At 55.6% G+C, this 24,583-nt stretch overlaps 1 protein-coding gene across 2 annotated transcripts; it reads left to right on the forward strand.

Annotated features, from left to right (window-relative positions):
- The first annotated feature begins 430 nt into the window (after positions 1-430).
- On the forward strand, positions 431-21,916 carry EHD1 (EH domain containing 1). Of its 2 annotated transcripts, XM_038564057.1 has the most exons (7): positions 431-464; positions 881-961; positions 1,578-2,004; positions 5,720-5,817; positions 16,538-16,950; positions 19,380-19,544; positions 19,933-21,916. In XM_038564057.1, the coding sequence occupies exons 1-7, from the start codon at positions 437-439 to the stop codon at positions 20,455-20,457; spliced, it is 1,737 nt and encodes a 578-aa protein (XP_038419985.1). In that variant the 5' UTR covers positions 431-436; the 3' UTR covers positions 20,458-21,916. The 2 variants fall into 2 exon arrangements, with proteins under 2 accessions (XP_038419985.1, XP_038419986.1); XM_038564058.1 differs by lacking the exon at positions 881-961.
- The last annotated feature ends 2,667 nt before the right edge of the window (positions 21,917-24,583 follow it).

The following is a 24,583-nucleotide window of genomic DNA, read 5'->3' on the forward strand; positions in this document are numbered from 1 at the left end:
GCAACTGACTTAACATTTTATTTCTTCAGAAAGAACTGAGCCTCATCCTACATGAAGTGGCAATCAAAACCTCCCATTTTGCCCTCTCTGGCTCCCACTTGACCCAGCTCCCCAAGTAACTCTACTTGTTCTCAGATTTGGGTTCCCGCCTCCATCGTCTTAGACTGCCAGCCTGCTCTCTTTTCAAGTATAGGCATCTGGCCCTCGGGGCTCTCACATTTCCCAGAAGCCAGAGGTTTGGACACCAGGCCTTCAAGTTCTTAAGTGCAGTTTAGATCTAACTCCGAGGCTCCCCACCCCCTCCTACACTTTGGTGTCCCCGATACTGGTTACATAACAATCACAGTCCCCAAAGCTCTGACATCACCCACTGAAGATTCTCACCAGCCTGGACAGCCAAGGGGGTCTAAGTGTGGCTGGGAATGATGGTGGGGGAATGAGCCTAATGGAACAGCCAGGACCTGGTAAGGGGGAGGGGGGATGCACAGGTCAGCATAAAGGTTAACTAGTAGTGACCCTGAGAGGAAAGCAGAAGTATTTGGGTTTTTTAATTTCCCCTAAGTTCCCACAAGATTTCATTGTTGCCCCACATTCCCCCTCCTCCCCACACGGGGAATTTCCGATTTCACTTCCTCAAAACTCAAGCGGCCAGAGGGCCTCCACTTCCTTTGTACCCCTACCCACCCTCCCACAGGGTGGGGTGCAGCCTCCTCGGAGAAGCCACCTTTTCTTCCCATGTGTCAGCTGTCACGTGGCTTCCACTGCCGCGCCCACCTCCCAACCCCAGCACCCCGCACCCCCCCGCCCCGGGGGTCCGGCCCCTTGCTGCGCCGCCAGATTTCCCCAGGGACCGCCTACTCCCGCCCTGTTCTTTCCCCAGTCACCACCCGGCCTGGGATGCTCTACCCCTCGGCCTCCTCTCTCCACTACCTCGTTCCTATCTCTCCGTCTCCCGAAGCAGGTAAAGCGGAGGGGCAGGAAGGAGGATCAGGTGAGGGCGAGCAGTTGGGGGGGGGGGCGCGAGGCCGCCGGGGGAAGGACGACCGTTCGCGGGGCGACCGCGGCTGGGGCGCGCAGTCGGGGAGCCGTCTCGAGGGCTCCGGAAGGCACGTAGGCCGCGGGACCGCTCCGCGCGGGAGCCCCGCTTCCCGCCTTCCCAGCCGCAGCGCCTCCGCGAGCCGCCCCAGCCCAGGAGGGACCAAAACAGGTGCGGTTGCCACGGCACCCGGGCCGGGGGCGGGGCGCGGAGCTAGCGGCGCTCGCGATACTTGGAGCCGGCCAATGGGAGGCGGGGGAGGGAAGGACGTGGCACGGGGTTCGCGGGGGAGGCTCCTCCCGCCGCCGCCCTCCCGCGGCCCCGCGCGCGCCCGAACGCGAGGCCGGGCCTATAAAGGCCGCACGGCGGGGCGCGCGCTCCACTGCGCAGAGGGCGCTCCGCGGGCCGTGCCGGGCGCCTGCGCAGTGCGGGCCGCTCCCCGCCCCCCCACCCCCGCCGCCCCTCCGCGCCTCCGCCGGCCGGCCCGGCCCCGCCTCGGCTCCGCGCCCTGCTCGGCTCTCAGCGCCGCTCTGCCCCGCAGCAGCCAGCCCCGCGCCCGGCAGCATGTTCAGCTGGGTCAGCAAGGATGCCCGCCGCAAGAAGGAGCCGGAGCTCTTCCAGACGGTGGCCGAGGGGCTGCGGCAGCTGTACGCGCAGAAGCTGCTGCCGCTGGAGGAGCACTACCGCTTCCACGAGTTCCACTCGCCCGCGCTGGAGGACGCCGACTTCGATAACAAGCCCATGGTGCTCCTCGTGGGCCAGTACAGCACGGGCAAGACCACCTTCATCCGGCACCTGATCGAGCAGGACTTCCCGGGAATGCGCATCGGGCCCGAGCCCACCACCGACTCCTTCATCGCGGTCATGCACGGCCCCACCGAGGGTGTGGTGCCGGGCAACGCGCTCGTCGTCGACCCGCGGCGCCCCTTCCGCAAGCTCAACGCCTTCGGCAACGCCTTCCTCAACAGGTACCCGCCCCTCGCCCCCCGCGGAGCCGAGGGGGACCCCGGGGCCGCACCCAGGTCCGGACCCTACCGCGGCCGCGGCCTGCCCCCGGCTCCCGCTCGTCCTTTGTCTCCGAGGCCCTAGCGAGCCCCTCAGCGACCGCTCCCCGGGACCGGGGCCCCTGCCGCTTCGCACAAAAAGCGCATCCGGAGGTCTCCGGCCCCTCCCCCGCTTTTATCGCCTCCAGAATTTTCCAGGTTATCAGTTTAACTCCCAAACCTTCCAGCGGATCTCAACCCCGCTTCCCTCAGGACCGGGGTCAGCGTCGGGAAGGTGAGAGCGTCCCGTCTCCACCTCCTCCCAGGGTCGTCCCAGACTGGATGCACCTGATTCATTCAAGCCAACCCCTTTCCCCTCTCTCCTTCAAGTGCCTGCTGCCGAAGTGTCATGGAAAAATACGTGAAACTTTTAGTTATTCCCTTTGCTGCTGTGCTGTGCTTCCCCCGTGACCGCTGGTTTTGTGTGGGAGGGAGGGGCAGAGAGGATCTGCTGTGGCCTGCTGTATTTGGGGCAGCCCATGAGGTCGCAGACAGAGGGAGTGTGAACACTTCTCCTTGGAGGTCAGCTCTAAAGGGTTTGTGCTCCTTTAGGGGTTGCAGGAAGCAGCCTCAGGCTGTACCACTGGGAGCCCTGGAGTGAGATCTGGGCCCTGAATCCCTCACTAGAGCCTCAGTTTCCCCAATTAGATGGGTGAAGTCTGCCTCATGATCTGGGTCCTCCTCCCAGAGTCTAACCCTCCTGATGCTGGGAATGAAACACTTTGGCCTTCTTTCTTCTTTCCAACAATCAAGTTCACTCCTCTGGAAAGGAACTTGTCCCCACCCTTACCCCCAGCAACCAAAGGACTCCACAGATCTGCTTTTCCTGCCACCACCCCCACCCCCCATTCAAGGAGTGACTCCACATGCCTTTCAAAGTCTGTGTTGGGGGGAAGAGCCTAGGAAAGAATCCTGGACTCCTGTCTTCCAGGTCTCCACCCTGTATGATCACATTCCTTTCCAGACACTGTCCAGCTACACAGGGTGAACCAGCTTGCTCCTGATCCAAGCCGGGGGCCAGCCTGCCTCTGTGCACAAGAGCTGACTTTTAGCAGAGAAGACAGGCAGACTTGTGTTTTTTTTTTGTTTGTTTGTTTGTTTGTTTTTGCCCCTTGGAGGCATTTAAGCCTGTCCACATGTTGGATGGCTGAGGGCATTTGTGTGTCACAGCCGGAGCTGAGTAGAGCCCTTCATGTGAGAGGCATGGCCCTCTTAGCCTTGAGCCCTCCTCTGGAGAATACCTGTGTCTGGGAATTACTGTGCTTATAGATAGGCGACTGGCCCAGACTGTCAGCTGGTGGGCGCCTTAGGATCTTGTGCACGGTTTGGCTGCTAGGCTGAGAATTCCAAGCATTATTAGGTCTTGACTTTCACATAGAACTTTGGAAAGCTAGAAGGAAGGGTAGCTACACTTCCTGTCCTTGGGCCTCCACTTCTGACTGTGAGAGCAGACTGTTTTTTGAAAGGAGAAACGGGATGTGCCACTTGTTTCTGAAGTTGGAAACCTAAAATTTCAGAGTTGGAAGGGATCAGAGACATCATCCAGGCAACCCCCATCTTCGTGGTTCAGAAAACCCCAGCTCGGAGGACTCTGCTGATTTGTCAAGCTCACTGGGGCAGCTTAATGCAGTGCTGATTGGCCTTTAAGCATCCGGTTCCCACCTGCTGCTTCTGGCCAAAGGTGCAGCTCCAGGATGCTGGGTTTGAGCTGGGCACTCTGATGATGGTGCCACAGGATTCAAGAACCACACATTTCTTTCCTCCTTCTTTTTTTTTTAAGTAGGCTCCACACCCAACATGGGGCTTGAACCCATGACCCTGAGATCAAGAATCGTGTGCTCTACTGACTGAGCCAGCCAGGAGCCCCTTATTTCCCTCTTGCCACTTCATCTCCAGAGGGCTCCCAATCACTAACAGCCCTGCCAAAAGGGCCCTTATCAGCTGAGGGTTGGGGGGCCATGGGTTTGCAGTGGAGCAGGGGCCCCAAGCTGTGTCAGCCTATGGAGTACACTGAGTGCTGGCTAGCTAGCTAGGGCACACAAAGGGGGCTCTTCTCTGGCTGACACAGCCTCTCCCTGCTGTTTAAAAGACCCATTGAGACATAAACTTGACTTTCTGCCCTTTTTACCCTAAGTGGCTGCTCTAAAACTAAAATCCAATGGAGCAGACCAAGGCAGGGTACAGTCAGGATGTCCTAAGTGCATCTTTGAAAACTCAATTGTGTAGCTGGCACCAGCCACTTGTCGGGTGAGATGCAGTCGGTGTATATCCTTGTTGGTGAGAGATGAAGCGTCTGTATCTGGACTGTTTGCTCCCTTGTTTCCTGCCAGGCTCCCCAGGCTCTGTGGGGCCTCTTATCTCTGTATCTTACAGATGTCCACTTACTCAGAGGTCTCCTTTACAAGACATTTTTATGTATTGTTACTTCTCAGAGTCAGTTCTATTTCAGATTCTTCTAGTTTGGTCTTTTCTCCATGACCCTTCCCCAGCAGGAGCCCCAGACCTGGCATGTAGTTAATCATGGCGTGGGTGCTCTGCTGCTGGCACTGGCAAGGCCCAGGTCCAAGGTCTGCGGGTCAGCTGTTTTTGCTCTGTTGTGCTTGCAGGCAACACCTCTCACCTTGGCCAGTTATCCTTAGCCTGGCCACTGGTCACTTGGGAGGTTGAGCCAAAAGGAGAACCTTATCAGCTCAGATTCCCCCCACAATTGGAAAGGCAGTTTAAGCCTGCGTCCTACGGACAAAAGGTCAGTATTTTCTTTGCTCACAATATCTTTTTCAGAGAAGTTTTTAAAGGAGCCTGTTCTGGGCTGTTCTAAGCTCAGTGAGAACTCAGGCACACATGGCTAAGCACTTGCTCATGAGTTGCCAGCCTCTCTGCTTCACTCGTCCTTCCTTGGCCTGCTCTGGCTTTCAGAGAATGGTGTCTGTACTTCCCCGCCCCACCAATCAGGCCATGTGTCCCCCAGCTTTTACTAGCCGCCCACCGGCAGCTGGGTGGAAGGGGTGGGCTGGTCCCAGCAGCAGGAGGAAAGCTGCTCCCCGCCTTCAGACTGGGAATTTCACCAAGTGGTTGAACATTTTAATATGGAATTCCAAGGTCCCAGTATCCCCTTTCTGTTTTCCTTCTGGAGTTGAACAGTGACCTAGGCTGGTGCAGTTTTCACTAACACATCAGCAACTTGAAAGCTGAACTCTTGAACTCTTGGGGGGAAAGCTAACGTGAGGGAACTGCTGATGTTGGCCTGTTTGAGCTGCTGCTTGGATTCCTGGTCATAGAGTTCAGCTGCCGCCCCTGGGAAGAAGAGAAAACCTCCTTTAAATTCCTCGCTTCTGGGAAAGAAGGCAGAGGTGGAGAAGAGGGTATACAGAAAGCCCCACGTTGCTTCCGGAGCAGTGATAGCTGAGTCTTTTTTTTTTTTTTTTTTTTAAGATTTTATGTATTTATTCATGAGAGACACAGAGAGGCAGAAACACAGGCAAAGGGAGAAATGGGTTCCCTATGGGGAGCCTGATGCAGGACTTGAACCCAGGACCCCCAGATCATGCCCTGAACTGAAGGCAGGTGCTCAACCACTGAGCCACCCAGTGCCCCTGATAGCTGAGTCTTGATGTCTCTTCTGGTTCTTGCTCTTGTGCAGGTTCATGTGTGCCCAGCTGCCCAACCCGGTCCTGGACAGCATAAGCATCATCGACACTCCTGGGATCCTGTCCGGAGAGAAACAGCGCATCAGCAGAGGTAAACAGGCTCTGCCACTGTACAGGGTGCCTCTGGTGTGATGTCTGTGATGTGGACCAGATGCTGCCTCTGAATCTTTCCCAGCCCAAGTGAGAACCCACTTGACATCAGACCTGGGTCCACCCTGTGCACTGAGCCCTGATGGGACAGGAGTTGCTCTTTCTCTTTGGCTCTCTTTGTTAAGGTTACTAAGAGCTGTCCAGGGCCAGAGCACAGCCTATTTCGGGGCTCCTGTGCTTTCTGACCCCTGGAGCATGCTGGGAAAGAGGGCAGGCTTGTGAGATGGCACCCTGGGGCTGGCCGTGAGGTCACAGGAAATCACTGGGCTCCAGGTACCTCAGCCAGCATTGCCATTCTGAACGGGGCCTGGGCTCCCCTGGGGCACCCTCACCTGAGCTGGGGTTTAACAGCTTTGCTCCCCAGTATGTGTGTGTGTGTGTGTTTGTGTGTGTGTGTGTGTATATATATATATATAAATTCCTGGCGAGCCCAGCAGGCCTGTGAGAGAACACTTGACTCGAACAAGACAGCCAAGAGGAGAAGCTGCGGAGACATGTTAAATGTTTGGGGGCTAGTGGAAACGTGTTTAATTTTGCTTCGGGGGTGGTGTCAGCAGCTTCCCTGGGTGCTGTGTGCAGTGGAAGGTTTTTGTGCAGAGAGTCGGTGTGCCAGGCCCCTAGTTGTGTAAACTCCTGTCTCGGCTTTGCCAAGCTTTCCTAAAGATCTGGTAAAGGAGGGGCCTGAACTGGGCGATATTTCTGCCACTGTTCCTTTTGCAGATGGGTGGGGGAGCCTTGGGGCCTGAATATTTTCTGGCAGGGGCGTGAGGGTTGGCCAGGAGTGGAGCCTATAGCTGCAAATGTGGAAATGAAATAAGATCACACTCAGGGGTTGAGGATAAGCTGCTGGATTTGTGTATCGTTAACTTGCAAATCTTTCCAGTGTTCCCCTTCCCCTTGGGCTGCCCGGCATTGGCAAGCTTTGCATTTGAAGCCAGCAGCCTGATATTTGGGGGATGTTCATGTCTGCTGTAGCTCCAAGGGGGTGGGGGCCCTGTTCTTGGTGCTGAGAAACCTTGCTTCTCCTTTTTTCTAGGCTGTGGGCCCCTGCTAGTAAGGGCTTGCATCAGAGCATCCTGAAACTGCTCTGTCTCTCGATCTGGTTTAAGCTTTTAGGTTCTGCACCCCGGTGACACTCTTGGGCGTTCAAGGAAACAGCTTTTGGACCCCTTCTAAAAAGGCAAGGGCTGGGCACCTGCCTGGCTCAGTCAAGGGAGCACGTGACTCTTGATCTCGGGGTTGTGAATTTGAGTCCTACATTGGGTGTAAAGATGGCTTAAATCTTTAAAAAATAAAAAGGCAAGGTCTAGTTTTTCCTCTTACTGCTATTATTGTTCCAGGCTGGTTTTAAGAAATGCCTAAGAAAGCATTCAAAGACAGACATACAATGGGGAATTGATTCTCTCTTCCCTTCCTGGCCTGAGTTATCATCCTAGGTGGAATTTCTTTGAGGCTCTATAGCATTATCTTTGTAATGACCTGGAAGATTGGGTGGAGGGGCTTCTTCTCACTGGGGCTATGGGATAGAGAACTAAGCTACCCGTGGGGTAATGTGTGCAGTGCTCCCAGCCCAGAGTCAGTTGATGTGTACACATCTTCAGATAGGGACAATAGCTCACGAGGAGAGGCTTATTTTCTGTGCAGGCTGTGTTCACTTTGGCTTTCAGAGCTGGGAGTTATGGGATTTGAGGGAAAGGGAAAGGGTTCTTGTGGGACCCTGAGATCTGGTGAAAGGGAACCCAGATGCCACCGTTTGCCACCAGTGCTGGGAGAAGTCTCCTCCCAGCTGGGAGGAGTCTTTGATCACTGAGCCTGTGTCCACAGAGTCTAGCAGGCTGACTGGTGAGGAGTGTAATGTTAATGTCTTGCTGCTTTGGGCACCTCAGCCCTGTCTACTGGGATGTTTCCCTTCCCTGCCTCCTTTCCCGATTGGCAAACAGGTGGGCAGCGGTGTCCAGACTTGCTCTCTGCGACAGGCACCACCAAGGTGCCGTCCTGCGCTCCCCAGTCGGTGGATTGGCAGATGTAGGGTACACTTTGATTGGGGACCAGGGGGAGGATGCGGCATGCAAGGCAGTCAGTCCCAGCCCTCAAGTCATCCGTGCAGTTGGCAGATACTTGGAGGAGGAGGCCAGTGAGAGGCACCAGGGCTCACCCCTGCTTGCCCATGCCCCCTCTGTCCTGGGGCAGCTGCAGAAGGCCTCCCTCCCCCCATCATGGCACGGAGGAGGAGGAAGGCTTCTTCCGTGAAATAGCAAGATTAAACTGATTTCACTAGATAATTTCTCTTTCCCTCCATGACCCTAGGTGTCTTGGTTTCAAGTACTTTACCAAAACTTATCCAGTTGGGATTTGCTCTGCAATGTTTGGTGTCAGTGTTTTATCAGCCAGAGAGAGATCATGGCACAGTACCTGTACCTCTCAAGTATGCTAGCAGTGGTCCTTAAGGGAAGGCTGCTGGGTGGATGGGGAAGGAGTGGATCTCAGCTTTGAGGCCCCACCCATCAGTCATGGGAGGCCCCATGTTGCCCTGTCCAGCAGAGGAAGTCATGGTAGGGCAGCACGTTCCAGACTCCCTGGCTAGCGTGCCTGTCTGCTCCCTTTGCTGACAGCGTGGAAAGCAGGTGTTTCCCTCTCAGAAAGATAGGACCAATAGAAAACACGGGTCCTGGGCAAGCAGCGAGAGTTTCTGTGGTCTGCCGCCCTTGCTCTCTGGAAACAGAAGGTTCTTCAGGAGGTCACATGTGTGTTAGAGTTGTTAATTACGTTGACTTCCATTTCCCACCCTATCTGCCTGGCCCCTCCTGGCTTTTTCCCCCTTTCCCCATGGTCCCTAATGTGTGCAGGAAATTCCATGTGGAAAGATAACGTAGGCCTAGAGCAGTCAGGCTATAGGCCAGGCTGTGCAACAGGCCACTGAGAATTTTTCCGGGAAGGAGAGGGGGCCTCCATGGGGGTCTGCGGCTGAACTTCCCTATCATGCTAATCTGAGCAACTTTATTTTTCCTAACAGTTTGATTTATTTTTTAAGATTTTATTTATTCATGAGAGACAGAGAGGGGGCAGAAACACAGGTAGTGGGAGAAGCAGGCTCCCTCAAGGGAGCCTGATGTGAGACTGTCCCAGGATCCCAGGATCCTGACCTGAGCCAAAGGTAGACGCTCAACCACTGAGCCACCCAGGCGCCCCTAATCTGAGTAGCTTTAAAGATAAACGATCTCCTGTGTCAGCAAAGAAAGGTGCACTGTAGGGACAACATTTATTCTTGAGTGCCGTGTGAGTGACAAAGGGCATTCCAAAGGACATCCTGGACCTGGTGGGGCTGGTACCCTTGGCTCCCGGGCTGCCGCCTGCCTGCGCAGTCTCAGGCTGGAGCAGGGATCTCCCACAGCAGGTTCCCAGGAGGCCCAGGCACACTCAGGTGGAAACCCCAGCCTAAGGGTCAGCGGCCTGCCCAGGGCACTACGTGGCTGTGAGCTGGCCATAACTATTGTGCCTTGGTTTTCACCATGCGAGTCATGTCAGCAGGGAAGTATTACTTAAACCTGCGTTTGGAGACTGATGCCCGGCCGGCCTTGTGCCTGGCTTTCCACAGACCGCCCGTACTGTCGCCATATGAACCGGCTCCACTTAGCTGTCACACAGCCGCACCCGTGAGGACGCTGCTGCTTTCCAGATGAGGAGGCCAAGGCTTGGGAAGGTTGAGTAGTTTGTGCAAGGCCTCGCAGGCTAGTGTGTGTCTGCAGGCCTGACAGGAGCTGTGCATATGCCACCCCGTGCTGAGAGGGGATGCTCCCACTTGAAGGAGTGCGGCGGGGCGGGGGGGTGGGGGGGGGTGCAGATCGGGCACGTCTTTGACCCTGTTTGGTGGACTGTGCAGGGTTTCTGAGCTCTCCTGACAGGCACAGGGACCACTTCTGGCTTCTCCCCGCTTAAAATCAGACTCGGAGCCAGAAATGGACCTGAGGTCCAGGGCTTGACCATGCTGGCATCTCTGCCTTGAGCAGAAATTGGCCCCCAGACCCCCTGGGGATGGGTACTAGGACCCCTGGCCCTAGTTGGCTGGTTCCCTAGCTTCTCACTTGCCATCCTGCTGACTGTCCCTGGTTCCCAGGCCCCGTTTAAGTCTGGAAGCCATCTCAGGAGGTAAGGCAGGGCCTTCCAGGTCTAGACTTGGGGTCCTCTAACTCCGAGGAGGGCCTGCACTGTGGACAGCCCTCCCTGCCTACCAACCGTTGTGCTGACTACCTCCTGAGATGCACCCAGGCATTTTCTGCAGCCCGTAGAATGCCCCATGAGGTTGCCTGCCAGCCTTGGGCCAGGCCAAAGGCTACATCCCTCCTGGATTCTTCGTGCCCCCGGTACAGATGATGACAGAAGCTTCAGGCCCCAGCGCACTACTTTGGAAGCTGGGGACTCCAGGGAGTTATTGCATCCTGCGTGTTTAGCCCTTGCCCTGTTACCTAGTGCTCAGTTGCATGTTCAGCACATGTCAGCTAATTCTAGATAACACCAAAAAATCCAGGGATTCCCAGACTTTGGTTAGAAAGACCTTTTTCTGACTAACATGCCAAAGAGGCCAGAGGCTAGGGAAGCACTGACTCAGCTGGAGTTTCCCTTCTCAGGGCCCCGGGCTGCCTCCAAGCCTCCCTCTCACCACCGCACCCCCTGCCATTCCCCGCCCCCTGTTCTGGTCCCCTGGACAGCTTTTGGGCGGAGCCTTTGGTGGGAAGGGTGCAGCTCTGCCTAAGGGCGTGGGCCACCACCCACGGAGGAGCCATACCAGTCGGTGCTGGGGCTCAGCACCTGTTGGATCGAAGGCTGCGAGCCGGCAGGCGGCCCCGTAGTAGCTGGCGCGAGCGCCTGCAGACATTCCATTTATATCTGGTGGGATGAGGCATTCTTCGAGCATTAGAAGTGGTCAGCGCCCACACACCCCTGAGAATCTGAGCTGCTTGAGCCCAAAATACAGTTCCTGTGTGTAAATAACAGCAAACATTTACCAAGTGCTTACAGTGTTCCAGGCGCTCCCTCGCTGCCCACAGCAGCTAGACAGTCACACCTTCACATTATAGACAAAGAAACGAGGCTCAGAGAGGGGCCCTGGTGCTGGGGTCACTCGACTGGTTGCCAAGGAGGGGGCTCCAGAGCCCGATGTCAGCCTGATGTCAGAGTCCACCTGTCTTTCCCTGCCCTTTGCCCATTTACTGGTCAGATTTGTAGAGGTTTTCATCCTCATTAGGTGCATAGCTCTGTGAAGCGGTCATGTAACCATCGCCACCACCATCAAGATCTAGTCTTTCCATTCAGCCCAGAAAGTTCCCTGCTCCCCTTTGCGTCTCCTCTGGTCCCTGGCAACCACTGAGCTGATACTTATCCCTAAGTTTTGCCTTTTCCAGAAGGTCCTATATGGGTCTTCCGTGCCTATCCTCCACTTAGCATGTGCTTCGCGGGACATCATGTGTGGGAGAGCATTGATCCATTGTTCCTTTTGTTGCTCTCATTCTTCCCGTCACGAGTCTGCGCTCTCATTTCTTACCCTTCACCTGCTGAAGAGCCCTTGGGTTTCCAGTTTGGAGCGATTTTGAGTAAAGCTCCTACAAATATTGGGTGTAGGGTGGATTTCAGTTTCTGAATTTCTCTTGGCATCAACCTAGGCATCAGGAGGCCCCCTGTCTCCTTGCTGTTGGGTGACCCCAGCAGAGTCCTTTCCTGAAGAGCGTGCCCCTGGAGAAAGCTCACCAACCATGGGGGTCCTCTCTGTGCTCCTTAACTTTCGTCTTGGGGTCCTGTGCCCCCCCCTTTCCCGGGCCCAGCACCCGTTGGAAATGTGTGTGGTAGGGGCTACAGCAAGAAATACCGAGGCCCACGCAGCTTGAATGGCAGGAAGTGAAAGTCGATTGCAGACAAACCCTGTATTGTTGATGTTCTAGAAACTTGGAATGTATGAAAGCAGCTTTTCCTTCAGCCACTGGAACTACCTGTGTTTGGAGGGTGCCAGGATTGGGCGAGGACCTGTCATAACTTCCCCTCTCCCCACCTTTGTGCCTGTGGTGGGGAGCGGGACTCTTGTTGGAGGACAGACCCAGTGAGGAGGCCAGCGGGTGCTCCCGAGAGCAGGAGGGGCCCAAGGAGGCGTGGTGGGAATGGACCGGAGACGGGAAAGCACGTTTGGACCCCCTGTCCACATCTCCCTGTGTGCTTATGTCCCCAAGTCTGAGCCCAGCCCTCAGCCTGGTATAATGTTTCCAAAGTTCCAGAACTCTTTCTATGTGAGAGCTTGTCCCTTGTCAGAGATGGCACCGGCTCTTCCTTACACTGTGGGGTTGGCCTCTTTCCAGCTAAGCCCCCTTAGACTGTGTTGTCCAAGGGACATGGGTGTCAGCGCCCTCACTCCCGTCTGCACCCAAGGCAGATGAAGCTACAGCAGGTCCTGTCTCCACTGGTGAGGATGTAGTTTGCTCTTCTACCAGGCGCACCAGGAACTCCTGCTTTGCAGAATTGCTGTGCGTTAAGCCCAGTGCAGGGGCCAAAACGTATCCTGTCACTGAGGCTGACATCTAGCATGTCCCGAAGCCTGGAGGCTCACTGCCTTGGGCAGTGCTGCGAGTGGGGGCACTGGCTGGCACGCTTGTCCGTGTACTTGTCACCTGCTGCCCTGGTGGCTACAGCCACCCTGCTGATTGCACGGACTTGATTGATGTTTTGGTGCTGCTGCTGTGAGTCCGGCCCTTGGTTCCTTTCGAGACACCATCACGGGCCAAGTGACAGTTTGGTGGATAGATGTGTGCTGGGTGGGCCTGGAGGTGGCTGCAGCCACATGGTTGTGTGTGATCATACATCTGTGGTGACATCACACGCGCCTGTGTATTATGACCTTTTTCGTGACCCGTGGACACACTTGGCCAGCCATCATGTCTCCCTCACTGAAAGTGTGAGCATTTTTCATAATAAACAGGAAATTTCATTCACCTGCAAAAAAAAAAAATGGAATGAGCTCTGTTGGCTCCAACTGGAGATGTTGGCAGGTAACTGGGATGCAGGTGGGGCAGGAGGGGCCGCTTGGGGTCCTCCACTCTGCCTGCAGTGACTCTGGTGCCACGATTCAGAAGCAACTCCTCCCCCTCTTCTGTTTGTCCTTCCTGGAGTCATCTTGGGCCCCCTCCATTGGGGAGGGGGTGTGAGGCCACATTGGGTGGAGTCTCGGGGGTGAGCTCAGCTCCCTGTGCGCCCTCCTGACTCCCAGGCCAAAGCTAACTTGGGCTGGAGCCCAGTCCGTCAGGGTGCCCCCGTTCCTAGTACCTCGCCTCTGGCGCCGCTGCCTTCCCAGCTATGTGAATTTGTGGTCATTCAGCTTGTGGCGGTCTGAGGACGAGCAGCTTGACCAGGGGAGGAATGGGGCCTCATATTTGCTGAGAGGGAGCCGTCATTCAGTCCTGAGTCATTGCTTTTCCAGCACTGACCTGCCGCTCCCAGAATCAGCCATAAAAGGCGCTCGCCGTGCAGCCCAGGCAGGCACTGCAGTCTCCTTGGCCGCTTCCTTCGCCAGCCCCTCTGCCTTCCTGTTCTTGTTTTGTGCTGGTGGCTCCTCTCCGGGCATGCCGTCCCGTGGCTCTTGGAGCCAGCTGCATAGTGTCCAGGGACTGTGGGGACCGTGTCCTCTGGACCCGGCAACCTGTGATACTGGCTGGCTGCTGGCACAGGGGTGACCATGCCTTCCCACACTCTGAGCACAGAGAATCAGGTGGTCTGGCTGATTCTGACCATCGGCATGGGCCTCAGGAAAGTTGGTGGCTGCCCTGCTCAGGCCCAAGTTCACATTCATGGGGGCTTTACTGCCCTCCCCTTCACCCTGTTAGAAAGTCCGGCCTTTCAAGGGGCTGCTTCTGATCAGAATGCTCCGTTTGCCTGGGTTGCTGTGGCAGGAACAGGCTGCATGTTGCTGCCATCCCGAGGCTGCTGTGCTAAGTCAACAGAAACAGTGAATTGGGGGTTTTCCTTTCAATGTCTTACCCCAATGACGAAAGCTGGCCCCTAGCCTCAGAACCAGGCTGGACTTTTGTCACTGTTCCTGACCAGTAATGCTGTCCTAGGCCAGTTAGCAGCCTTCCTCCTGCCGTGGGGCCGGTGCTAGGAGCCTGCTGTGGTACCTGATCTAACCCTCCCTGTGGTCATAGGAGGAAGAATTGTTATTTAAATTTTACAGAAGTAGAAATGAGAACTCAGAAGTTAAGAACTTCAGATCGCAGTCAGTGGCCAGTGCCGGGAATTGACTCTAGAGCTGTCTTGTTTAAGAGCCTGTGTTCTTTCTGAGCGCTGAAGTGTGGGGAGAAGCTTGGAATGCTGTGCATTCGGGTACACAGACAGCTCTGAAGCACTTAAACCTGGGGGGCTTTATCCAGAAGGTTTATCCATCCCAGCAGACCTTCACCCCCTAGACATGCCCCAGTGTTGACTTTGGTCTTAAAGCCCTTGTGAGTGAGAGGGGCCTAGTTCTGGCCCAAGTGGAAGCAGCCTCTCAGGGACTCTCCTGTGGACTTGTCTTCAGTCTGCGAGGCTTGGCAGGACCAGGAGCAGCTGAATACCACTCTGATGACCAACTCAGCAGGTTCCTCACCGGCAGGGTGGGGAGGGCTGCCCTCCCTCCTCACAGCACTGTGGTCGCTCTGTTCTTTTATTTGTTCTCTCCTTCTACGTGCTACTTTCCTGTAACCCGCGGTCTAGAGAGTATGTCTCCATCCCAGTTTGGTCAGGAGTAGTGGCGTGTTTTGTGAGGGATGCGAGCTAGAAGCAGGCTGTCAGGGGGAGGAGGTTGGTCTGGTCCCGTTTCTGGGCAGCATCTCGGGCTCTTCTCTATAGCAGCAGCTTCTCTGGCTTACTTTCAGGAGCCTGACTGCACTCTGGGATGAATTTGTGCTGGTTAAGAGGGCTGGCCTATGCTTGAGGTGGCCTGTGGGTAGTGGGTGAAGAACGAGGAGGAGCCCAAGGACGAGGAGGCTTGCCCAGAATTACCCAGAGAGGAAATGGCAGCTCAGGGCCTTCAAACCAAGCTTCCCTAAGACTCTCAGGCTGTGGCCATCACATGGTCTTCCTATCTCTCCTCATCTTTTATTCCTAAAAGGTGAGAAATAGAACCATCACTTCTTCTGGAGGCAGTGGTGAGAAGTAGAAACATTTTAAGAGTTGTGATTATAAAACAGGATACAAACTAAACTGCTGTTAGAGAGACCCAAAAATCCATGGGCTTAAATCAGTTATCAGATCATTTACGTGGAAAATAACAGTCCAAGGCCATCTCTGAACTCAAGGTGGTTGCTCCAGTTCCTACCATCACATCTGCATTCCATTCTTCAGGAAGGGAGAAAAGCAAAGGGCACATAAACTTCTTTTGTTCATCTGCTGCAGGAGAGGCTAGGAAATGTGGTCTTAAAAGGAGGGGCCCTGAATTCAGCTGGAACTAGGCTGTTCTGTTATTAAAGGAAGAGCTCCAGTTAGCAGTCTGTGCTATAGTTGGCCACGTCCACTAAAAAGGGCTTCCAGAGGATGGTGGGAAACAGCATAGAAGCATTTAAGACCTAGAGAGGGGAAGTGGTGTGTCACACTTTCTGGCTTGTCATAGGGCAGGGGCCAGCAAAGTTTCTGAAGGGTCAGAGTTAATATCTTTGGCCTGGGAGGCCTGTGGTGTGTGTCACAACAACTGGACTCTGCTATCTGAGACAAGAGCAGCTGAACAGAGGAGTGTGGCTCTGTTCCAATGAAACTAATTTATGGGGGCACCTGGGTGGCTCAGTGGTTGAGCATCTGCCTTTGGCTCGGGTTGTGGTCCTGGGATCGAGTCCCACATCCAGCTTCCTGCTCAGCAGGGGGCCTGCTTCTCCCTCTGCCTGTGTCTCTCATGAATAAATAAATAAAATCTTTAAAAAAAGAAAAAAACAAAAAAAAACACAACTTATTTACAGAACAGGTGATGGGCCAGCTGCAGTTGGCCAGCCCCTGTTGTGGAGAATAAATGAGGTTCCTGGAAAATGGGGGCCCAGCACAAGCACCCCACGAGTAGCAGCTGCAGGTGTTATGGCTGTTCCTTACTGTCCCTGTCATGTAAGGACATCCAGCCAGCAGGTGGCAGACCCCAAGTCTCTGTCCTTCTCGCCACACGGTGCCGAGCCACACTGCTGCGCTCTCCTCTTCACTCTTGACCTGGTCTGAGCTACTTTAGGGCTCAGACTTTGTGACAACTTTTATTTTTTCCTTTCTAAGATTTTATTTATTTGAGAGAGAGTGAGTGAGCACAAGCGGGGGCAGGATCAGGAGATGGAACAAGCAGACTCCCCGCTCAGCAGGGACCCCATGTGGGGCTCCATCCCAGGACCCTGGGATCATGACCCAAGCCACAAGGCAGACGCTCAACTGACTGAGCCACCCAGGTGCCCCTGGGCTTTGTGACTTCTTTTGCATTATTTATCTGTGGCACACCTCTCCTTGCCAGGTGCTGTATGCGCTAGGGTACCGAGTGGGCACAGAAACGGGGGAGCAGGAGGGTGCTGTGCTGACCCCTTGAGTATGTGGTGGAAATTTAAATAAATACCAGCTTGGGTCCGGGAAGAGAGCCATCAGAGCTGCCTGGCCATGGTGCCCCTGAGCTCACCCTGCTCTTCCCGTAGGTTACGACTTCGCAGCTGTCCTGGAGTGGTTTGCTGAGCGGGTCGACCGCATCATCCTGCTCTTTGACGCCCACAAGCTGGACATCTCTGACGAGTTCTCCGAGGTCATCAAGGCCCTCAAGAACCATGAGGACAAGATCCGTGTGGTGCTGAACAAAGCCGACCAGATTGAGACCCAGCAGCTGATGCGGGTCTACGGGGCTCTCATGTGGTCCCTGGGGAAGATCATCAACACCCCCGAGGTTGTCAGAGTATACATCGGCTCCTTCTGGTCCCACCCACTCCTCATCCCTGACAATCGCAAGCTCTTTGAGGCGGAGGAACAGGACCTCTTTAAAGACATCCAGTCTCTGCCCCGAAATGCTGCCCTCAGGAAGCTCAATGACCTGATCAAGCGGGCACGGCTGGCCAAGGTAGACTAGGAGTGGGGGGCTGGGCCCACTGCTGGGTGGGGCCCACGGGGATCCAGGACTGGCACTTGGGGCTCTAGGATTGGTCTGCTTTGGCTTTTGGGGTGCCCAAGACCCATTCCCACAGCTACACCTGTGTGTGCTGTGTCTGAACGAGTCCTCTCTGCACCAATGGGTGTAGCCCTTGATTCTCAGCTGAGTCTTCTTGATGCACGCAGACATTCAGCGGGAAGGTAGCGCTGTGCCCAGGGGCAGCCTGAGAAGTGGGGTGCAGGCGGGGGTGCAACTCCAGTCCTCACCTCCCAGGCCTGTTGAGCCCTCAGCCTGTGCTGGGGACACAGTGGGGACTGACACACACAGTCTTTGCCCTTCCAGCACTCATTGGTGGCAACGGGAAAGTGAACACGTAAAGAAAAACCAAGCTTGGTTTATTTGTCCTGTCATGGTATGCCATAGAAGCCGGCAACTGGGGGGCCTCAGGTGGGTGACGCTGCATAAGCCAGGACAGGAGGGAGCTAGTGGAAAGATGGGGCACAAGAACCCTGGGTGGCCTGTGCCCCCAAGGGTCTTGTAAACCATCTCCGCCCCTCTGTGGAAGCACAGGACCTGCTGGCACCTGCTGGGTGGCATCTGAATTGCTCAAGAGCTTGGAATCTCAGTGCCTGGCCAAGTACTGCAGTGAGACCCTGGCGTGGCTAGGGCCGGGAAAGAAGGTTGATGGCACCAGTGGGCCCCTCAGACAGGAACATGTGCTCTGATTTAGCACCGTAGCACATCATGAGCCCACCTGGATAAGTCTGTAGGCCGCATCAGTGCACATGTGAGAATCACGGATCCTTGGGCTCAGAGCTCAGCTTCCGCCCAGGCCCCATCAGTGATGGTTGTTAGCCGGGACCCTGTAACCCTGTGCATCACCACTTCTCTGATGAAATGGCCATAGAGGATGGGGGTATTTACACCTGCCTATGGCTTGTGGAGGAGTAAGAACATGTTCTCTGGGTGTGAGGGCTTCGGCGAAGGCAGTCCGGGGAGATCCAAAGAGGAGCCCCACAGGCCATGCTTCTGCTTCCAGGGAAACAGCCACCTGGATGTAGCTCACAGCTTTTGAGAGTCTGCTGTAGGCCAGACATAGTGGTTCAGGTTCCCTGCACTATCTTGCGGTGTGAAGTCGAGTAGCATTTTGGTGCTCAGTCTTGAGTAAAAAGAACTGACCTTTCATCTTCTCCACACTGGTTACCCGGAATGCTCAAGGACCATATTGGAGCATGCTAGAAGTGTAGGTTCCCTGCCCTACCCTCCACTACTGAACCATCTGCATTTGAACACCATCCCCTGGTAATCAGTATGCACAGTTCAGTTGCAGAATCCTGCTCTGGGGGATCCAGGGCTACACGGTTTCCCACATCTCACTTCTGGAGCCTTCCCAGTGAGTGGAGCTGGTTTTAAGAAAGAAACCCATGAGGAAACCTGCATAACTGGCTCCTGGTCTTTCCCATTTCCAGGCTGCAGGGAAGGGCAGCTCTACTCTCTCTTTGAATAGCCTCCCATTGCCAGGGCCGCCTGTGCTCTCGTGCAGCCTCCTTTGAGGACCGAACAAAGGATAGGCTCTGTTCAGCAACAGAAATGGTGTGTAGTTGCTGGGCCTGCATGTGCACTGAGTCACCATGCCTGGAAAACCCCAGGGCCTCCGATCTCATCCCGCACCTGCGGTTTCCAGACTGTTTCCTTTTCCTGGAGTGAGTGGCTCTCTGTGCCAACTTGCACAGGCCCTTGATAGGCAGTGTGGTGACTGCCACTTTCTCACACAGCCCTGCTTACCTCGGGCGGTTCTCAGCCAGGCTCCCAGCCTGTGGCAGACAGGGTCAGGCCGGTGGAGGGGTTTTGATGGGGTAGAGCTTGGCAGCCTGGGAGAAGGAGGGTGAGGCTGGCTCAGAGACCTGATCAAGGGCTGGCCACAGCCCTTCACGCCTGGACATTTCTCGGAAGGCGGAGGGATCCGAGGGCCCATGCCCTCAGAGGGTTGCCAGCGTCACTGGTCTGCTGTGGGGAAACGAAGGGTGTGCCGCCCTCAGTTGGCAAACGTCTAAGTAAGGTCTTGAGCTTAGATAAACTCCAAAACATCTAGGAAAAGCTTTATGTGGTTTTCCTAATCTTACTCATTCTGAGCCAGCAGGGTGATAAATGGAGCATAATATGGGCCGTATTGGAGTTTTGTGAACTTGACAGCAGCCACCGCTATGCGTGTGTGGGACATCAGGGCCCTACCTGGCTCCGGACAGTGTGCTCCACATCTCTGCTGCATGGAGGGGGAACTGGGGGTATGCCCAGCACTGCGGAAGACAAGCGCCCTGGATGGCTTCGGGCAGCCCCCAGTTTCTGGAGTGTCCTGGGAGCGCCTGACGACCTGACATCTGCCCTTTCCTGTCTTCTAGGTCCACGCCTACATCATCAGCTCCCTCAAGAAGGAGATGCCCAATGTCTTTGGTAAAGAGAGCAAAAAGAAGGAGCTGGTGAACAACTTGGGAGAGATCTATCAGAAGATTGAGAGGGAGCATCAGATCTCCCCCGGGGACTTCCCAAGCCTCCGCAAGATGCAGGTATGGCCATCCTGCACACCCTCCTTTGGGCGGGGCCTCCCCAATGGGAGCCCCTGAGTTAGTCAGCAGCACCCTGCCCGAACGGAAGAAGGTGACACCGCAGAGGGGAATGCAGTGACTCACTCTGAGCAGTGGGGAAGGGGTGGGGCGCCTGGCCTTCCAGCAGATCCGCCGCCCCCCCCAAGCCCCTCAGGGAAGGTATTCTTGTCACATCTACTTCACAGACTAGGAAGCCAAGGCCGAGGGAGAAGTTAGGTCACCTGAGTGGTTGGGTGGTTGGGCCTGTGACCTGGTACCAGTTCTTTTGCTTGGGAACCCCAGCTCTACCCACTCAGCCTGGAGTCCCCAAGGGACCTGACCCGCCCATCCCCTCCCCTGCCTGCCACAGGAACTCCTGCAGACTCAGGACTTCAGCAAGTTCCAGGCCTTGAAGCCCAAGCTGCTAGACACAGTGGATGACATGCTGGCGAATGACATTGCCCGGCTGATGGTGATGGTTCGCCAGGAGGAGTCCTTGATGCCCTCCCAGGCTGTGAAGGGCGGTGCCTTCGACGGCACCATGAACGGGCCCTTTGGGCACGGCTACGGCGAAGGGGCCGGCGAGGGCATCGATGACGTAGAGTGGGTAGTGGGTAAGGACAAGCCCACCTACGACGAGATCTTCTACACACTATCGCCTGTCAATGGTAAGATCACGGGCGCCAATGCCAAAAAGGAGATGGTGAAATCCAAGCTGCCCAACACGGTACTGGGGAAGATCTGGAAGCTGGCCGACGTGGACAAGGATGGGCTGCTGGATGATGAGGAGTTTGCCCTAGCCAACCACCTCATCAAAGTCAAGCTAGAGGGCCATGAGCTGCCTGCCGACCTGCCCCCACACCTGATCCCCCCCTCCAAGCGGAGGCATGAGTGAGCGTAGCACCCCCGCCCGGCAGGGCTGCTGTGGGGAGGGGAAGGGCCATAAAGACTGAGCCATGATTCTGCAGCTCTTGCAAAGAAAAACCACCATCTTTCTTTTCAGGCCGTTCCTGGGCCCAGCAGGGAGGCGGGTAATAGTCGTATGTGAATGATGGAATTTTGTGCACAAGAACTATGGATATTTTTAATATATAATGTTAGAGGCAGTATTCTTTCGTGCCTCCTCCGTCTGACAGCCCCATGCACACAAGCCCCTGTCCTGCCCTGTTCTCCTCTGCTGTACAGCAGCGCCTCCCATGGCTCACTGACCTCCCTATCCTGGCAGCTGCGGGGGCCCTGGGGCCCTGTGTAGACAGGAACCCCAGGATTCCAGTTCATTTCTGAGTTTGAGTGCTACTTTGCTGGGCCAGTGGCTCCTGCCCTGTCCAGCTCTGCCCTCTCCCCCTGCTCCTGGATTGACTTGGTTCTGGTGCCTTCTTCCCTTGCCCTGCCATGCACAGGCCTTGCTCTTTGTTCCTATCCACCCCCCGCCCCCAGCTTGACTACCCCAACTACCTTTATGAGGTCCAGGGGATGAGCAGGGATGCGAGAACATTTCCCAGAAAAACATAAGCTAGCTGTGTTCTGTAAAGTGACACCTTCCGTACTTGATGGAATTTTCAGTAACTGCCCAACCACTTGTTCAGAAGCTGTGATTTCTGTCTCCTTTCCCACAGTCCACCCAGGGGCCATTGGATGTGCAGAGTACACCATTGGGAACCCCAGAGTTTGTGTTTCCTGCTTTTCCCTTTCACTTTCCCGGAACATTCTGGTTTGCCTCCTCCCCCACCTCGGCTGGGTGGTGGGCCCTCACGGACCTGGCAGGCTCGGTGCTCCAACCTGGGCCTAGTTTTCCAGACAGCAGAGACCAGGGACAGCGCAACCCCTTCCCTCCTCCTGTGACCATTCATTTCCCATGGAAGCTCTGTCCTCCCTCCTCCCATCAAGCAAAGGAGGGCAGCGTATGTCTTGGATCTCCTGAAAATGACCTCCTTCCAGGCTGAGCATCCAGGCTGCCTCGTCAGCTTTGCTGTGGCCAGGTTGTCCCAGCACACCCAGAGGGCCTGGATGCACTTGCTGGTTCCTCACGGGCCCCTGGTGGGGGAGCAAGCTTCGCACCAGGCACTCCCAGGGTAGGTCTCAGGGACTTCTCCATCTGACCTCTTCTGGCCCCCACCGAGCCCTTCAGTGCTGCTCTCTGGGCCTCCACTGGGTCTGACTCCCTGGCACTGGCCTCTGTACCTGCAGCTGGCTTTGGCCCACCACTGTGCAGCATTAGGGGAGGATGGAGGCAGCCTCCTGGTCGGGAAGTCACTGCAAGGTGCTGTGGCTCATCTGCACTTGGCTTTGGGAAGAAAGGGCAACTGAAGACAACTTTCTTTCTTGCATTAAAAAAAAAGTTTAATTGTGCCGAAGCTCGCTTTTGGTGCTTAGTTGTGTCTTCCAGGGCCTGCACCACACAGCGCCTACTGGGACGCTGGCGGAGCATCTGGAGGGCCAAGATGCCAGCAGAGACAGATTGGCAGGCCCGCAGGGGGGTGAGGGCTAGTCCTTGCCCGCCATGCTCAGCCCAGCAGCAGCTGCTGCCTCCTATTAAAGTGAGGCCTCGGTGGGGCTGACACACACACACTCCCATCCCCCACCCCGTCTTTGCTTAGGAGTGGGCTGAGCGGGAGTATTTTATTTGTGGGGGGAGACTGAGGTAGAGAAATCAGGAGAACTTCTGGTGACTGAGGGTGAGGCTGGTCCCCCAGGGTCTAGGGAAGAAGGTACTCTCTGCCTTCTGTGACCTTCACAGCTTCTCCAACCTGGGCCCCTCCCCGGCCTCAGACATGGGGATGTCATGGGGCCCTCGGCACTGGGAGGGGTCCAGTAGACAAGGGTTTATTGTGTGTTCCCTGCTAGCCCCGGGGTGGCTTGGAGACAGTGCGGCAGGCCCTCTGAAGACAGACCAAGCGGACATACCAGCGACAAAAACAATTATGAAAATTATGAAGGGTGGGGCCAGCCGGTGTCAGATAGGGGGCCTGTTGGTACCAGCGGAGGGAGGGGTGAACACTTGAGGTGCAGTCGGGGTAGAGACTGTTCCAGGCTGGCACATTTGTGATGGTAGGCAGGACGCACACAAGGGCCCACAGGTTTTCAGGGCCAGGTCATGTGCCACAGCTCATGTGACAAGCGTCCGGTCTGCTGGCCAGTAGCTGAGCTAGTGGGGGGTTCACCAGCCTTCCCGTTACCACTCAGAAGTTTTGTCTTGACCATTGAGACCTAGGAGGTCACTTTTTCCCCATTTCACAGCTGGGAACCAGAGACTCCACAGAGCTGGGAAAGCCAGTGAGACGTGACACTCAAACCCAGTCCACCTGACTCAAGCATGAGCTCTTGCAAGTAGCCTTTATTTTATTTTACGATTTCTTTGCAAGAGAGAACGAGAGAGAGAGAGAGAGAGAGAGAGCATGCACATGAGCCAGGGAGAGAAGCAGAGGGAGAGGAAGAAGGAGAAGCAGATTCCCCACTGAGCAGGGAGCCCACTGGGCTCAATCCCAGGACCCTAGGATCATGATCTGAGCTGACTGAGCCACCCAGGCACCCCTGCAAGTAGCCTTTAAAAAGGAAAAGCTCAGGGATCCCTGGGTGGCTCAGTGGTTTAGCGCCTGCCTTTGGCCCAGGGAGTGATCCTGGAGTCCCGGGATCGAGTCCCGCGTCGGGCTCCCGGCATGGAGCCTGCTTCTCCCTCCTCCTGTGTGTCTGCCTCTTTCTCTCTTTTTCAAATAAATAAATAAATAAATAATAAATAAAAATAGATAAATAAATCTTTAAAAAAAAAAAAGAAAATCTTGCAGCTCTCTGTTCCCCAAAGTCTGCTCTGAAGACTCAGATTTGAGAACCCCACACTGAAGGTCCAGTGCAATCACTCCAGCCGAGGGCCTTCAAGACTTGGGGCAGCCCTCGGTTTCCAGGGGTCACCCAAGAGGTGGAGTGCACTTGCTGTTAGGGAAAAAACAGAACTTTAAAACAGTTCTTCCAGAATGTGGGTGAGAGGCGCTGCTGGCCGGCTCTGCCCTTTGCAGGCTCTCCTAGGGCCTGCGCTCCGCGCGGGGTGCTGCCCAGGAATTGGCTGTGCCTCTAAGGCTTGAGGGAGAGGCCCTCAGCAGGTGTCTGCCCCCTGCTGCTTCAGAGCTCAGGTCCCCCGTCTGGGTCTGTGTTTTACAGTTGGGGGCGGGGAGGGGCTGCTCTTCTTCTCCCAGGCTGAGGTTTAGGCATGGCCACTCTCCTGAGGGCCAGTCCCTCATCCCTTCCCCCTCCCCCACTCCAGGATCCTGGGCAGAAGACCCCCCCCTTTAGAGATTAGTCTGCAACACAGGGGGGCTGTTGCCACCCAGTCCCCACAGCTCCTGGAATAAGATGCATCTGGGGTCATCTACCCACATGACACCTCAGAGTCCAGCACCCAGGAGGCACTGGGGCCTACCCACTGTCTAGGCCCCACTCAGCAGTTCTGTTTTATATATTGACATCCCGTGAGAACACCTCAGAAAGAACATTCCTCCTAGTGCTTAGTAAACAAAAAAGTAAACCATGAATCCAACCCAGTGTCCTGTTCTTATCTCAAGTGGGCTGGTCTTAGGATTTGCCCAAAGCCACCAGGTTGTGATAGGATTAGGACACCAAGCTACCACTCCTGCCCCTCCTCATTCAAAACACCACAGCTGAGAAAGTGCACAGAAGGCAGGCCTTAGGCCAGACAGGCAGGAGTTAGAATCCCAGCTCTGCCACTTGCTGGGACTCAGCCCCTCCCTCCCGGAGACTGTTTCCTCATGCACCAGATGCAGTGACCCCAGCTTCACAGGCAGGGCCCCTGGGGTGCCCAGCTTGAGTGGCCTATGTGGTGGGCCAGAGGGGCTGGTAAGTCTTGGCGCAGGGAGCCCAGCACCCCACCCCACCCAGAACAAAGCAGGCAGGACCCACCCTTCCCTGAGGCCGCTCGCAGACTGGGTGGCGCCCATGGGCCAGAGGGGTGGTGGCCAAGGGGGGGCTTAGAGCCTGGCTTCCTGTGCACCCAGAGGGATTGATAATTATAA

The sequence above is a fragment of the Canis lupus genome, chromosome 18, assembly GCF_011100685.1.
Source record: "Canis lupus familiaris isolate Mischka breed German Shepherd chromosome 18, alternate assembly UU_Cfam_GSD_1.0, whole genome shotgun sequence".
Classification (NCBI taxonomy): Eukaryota; Metazoa; Chordata; class Mammalia; order Carnivora; family Canidae; genus Canis; species Canis lupus.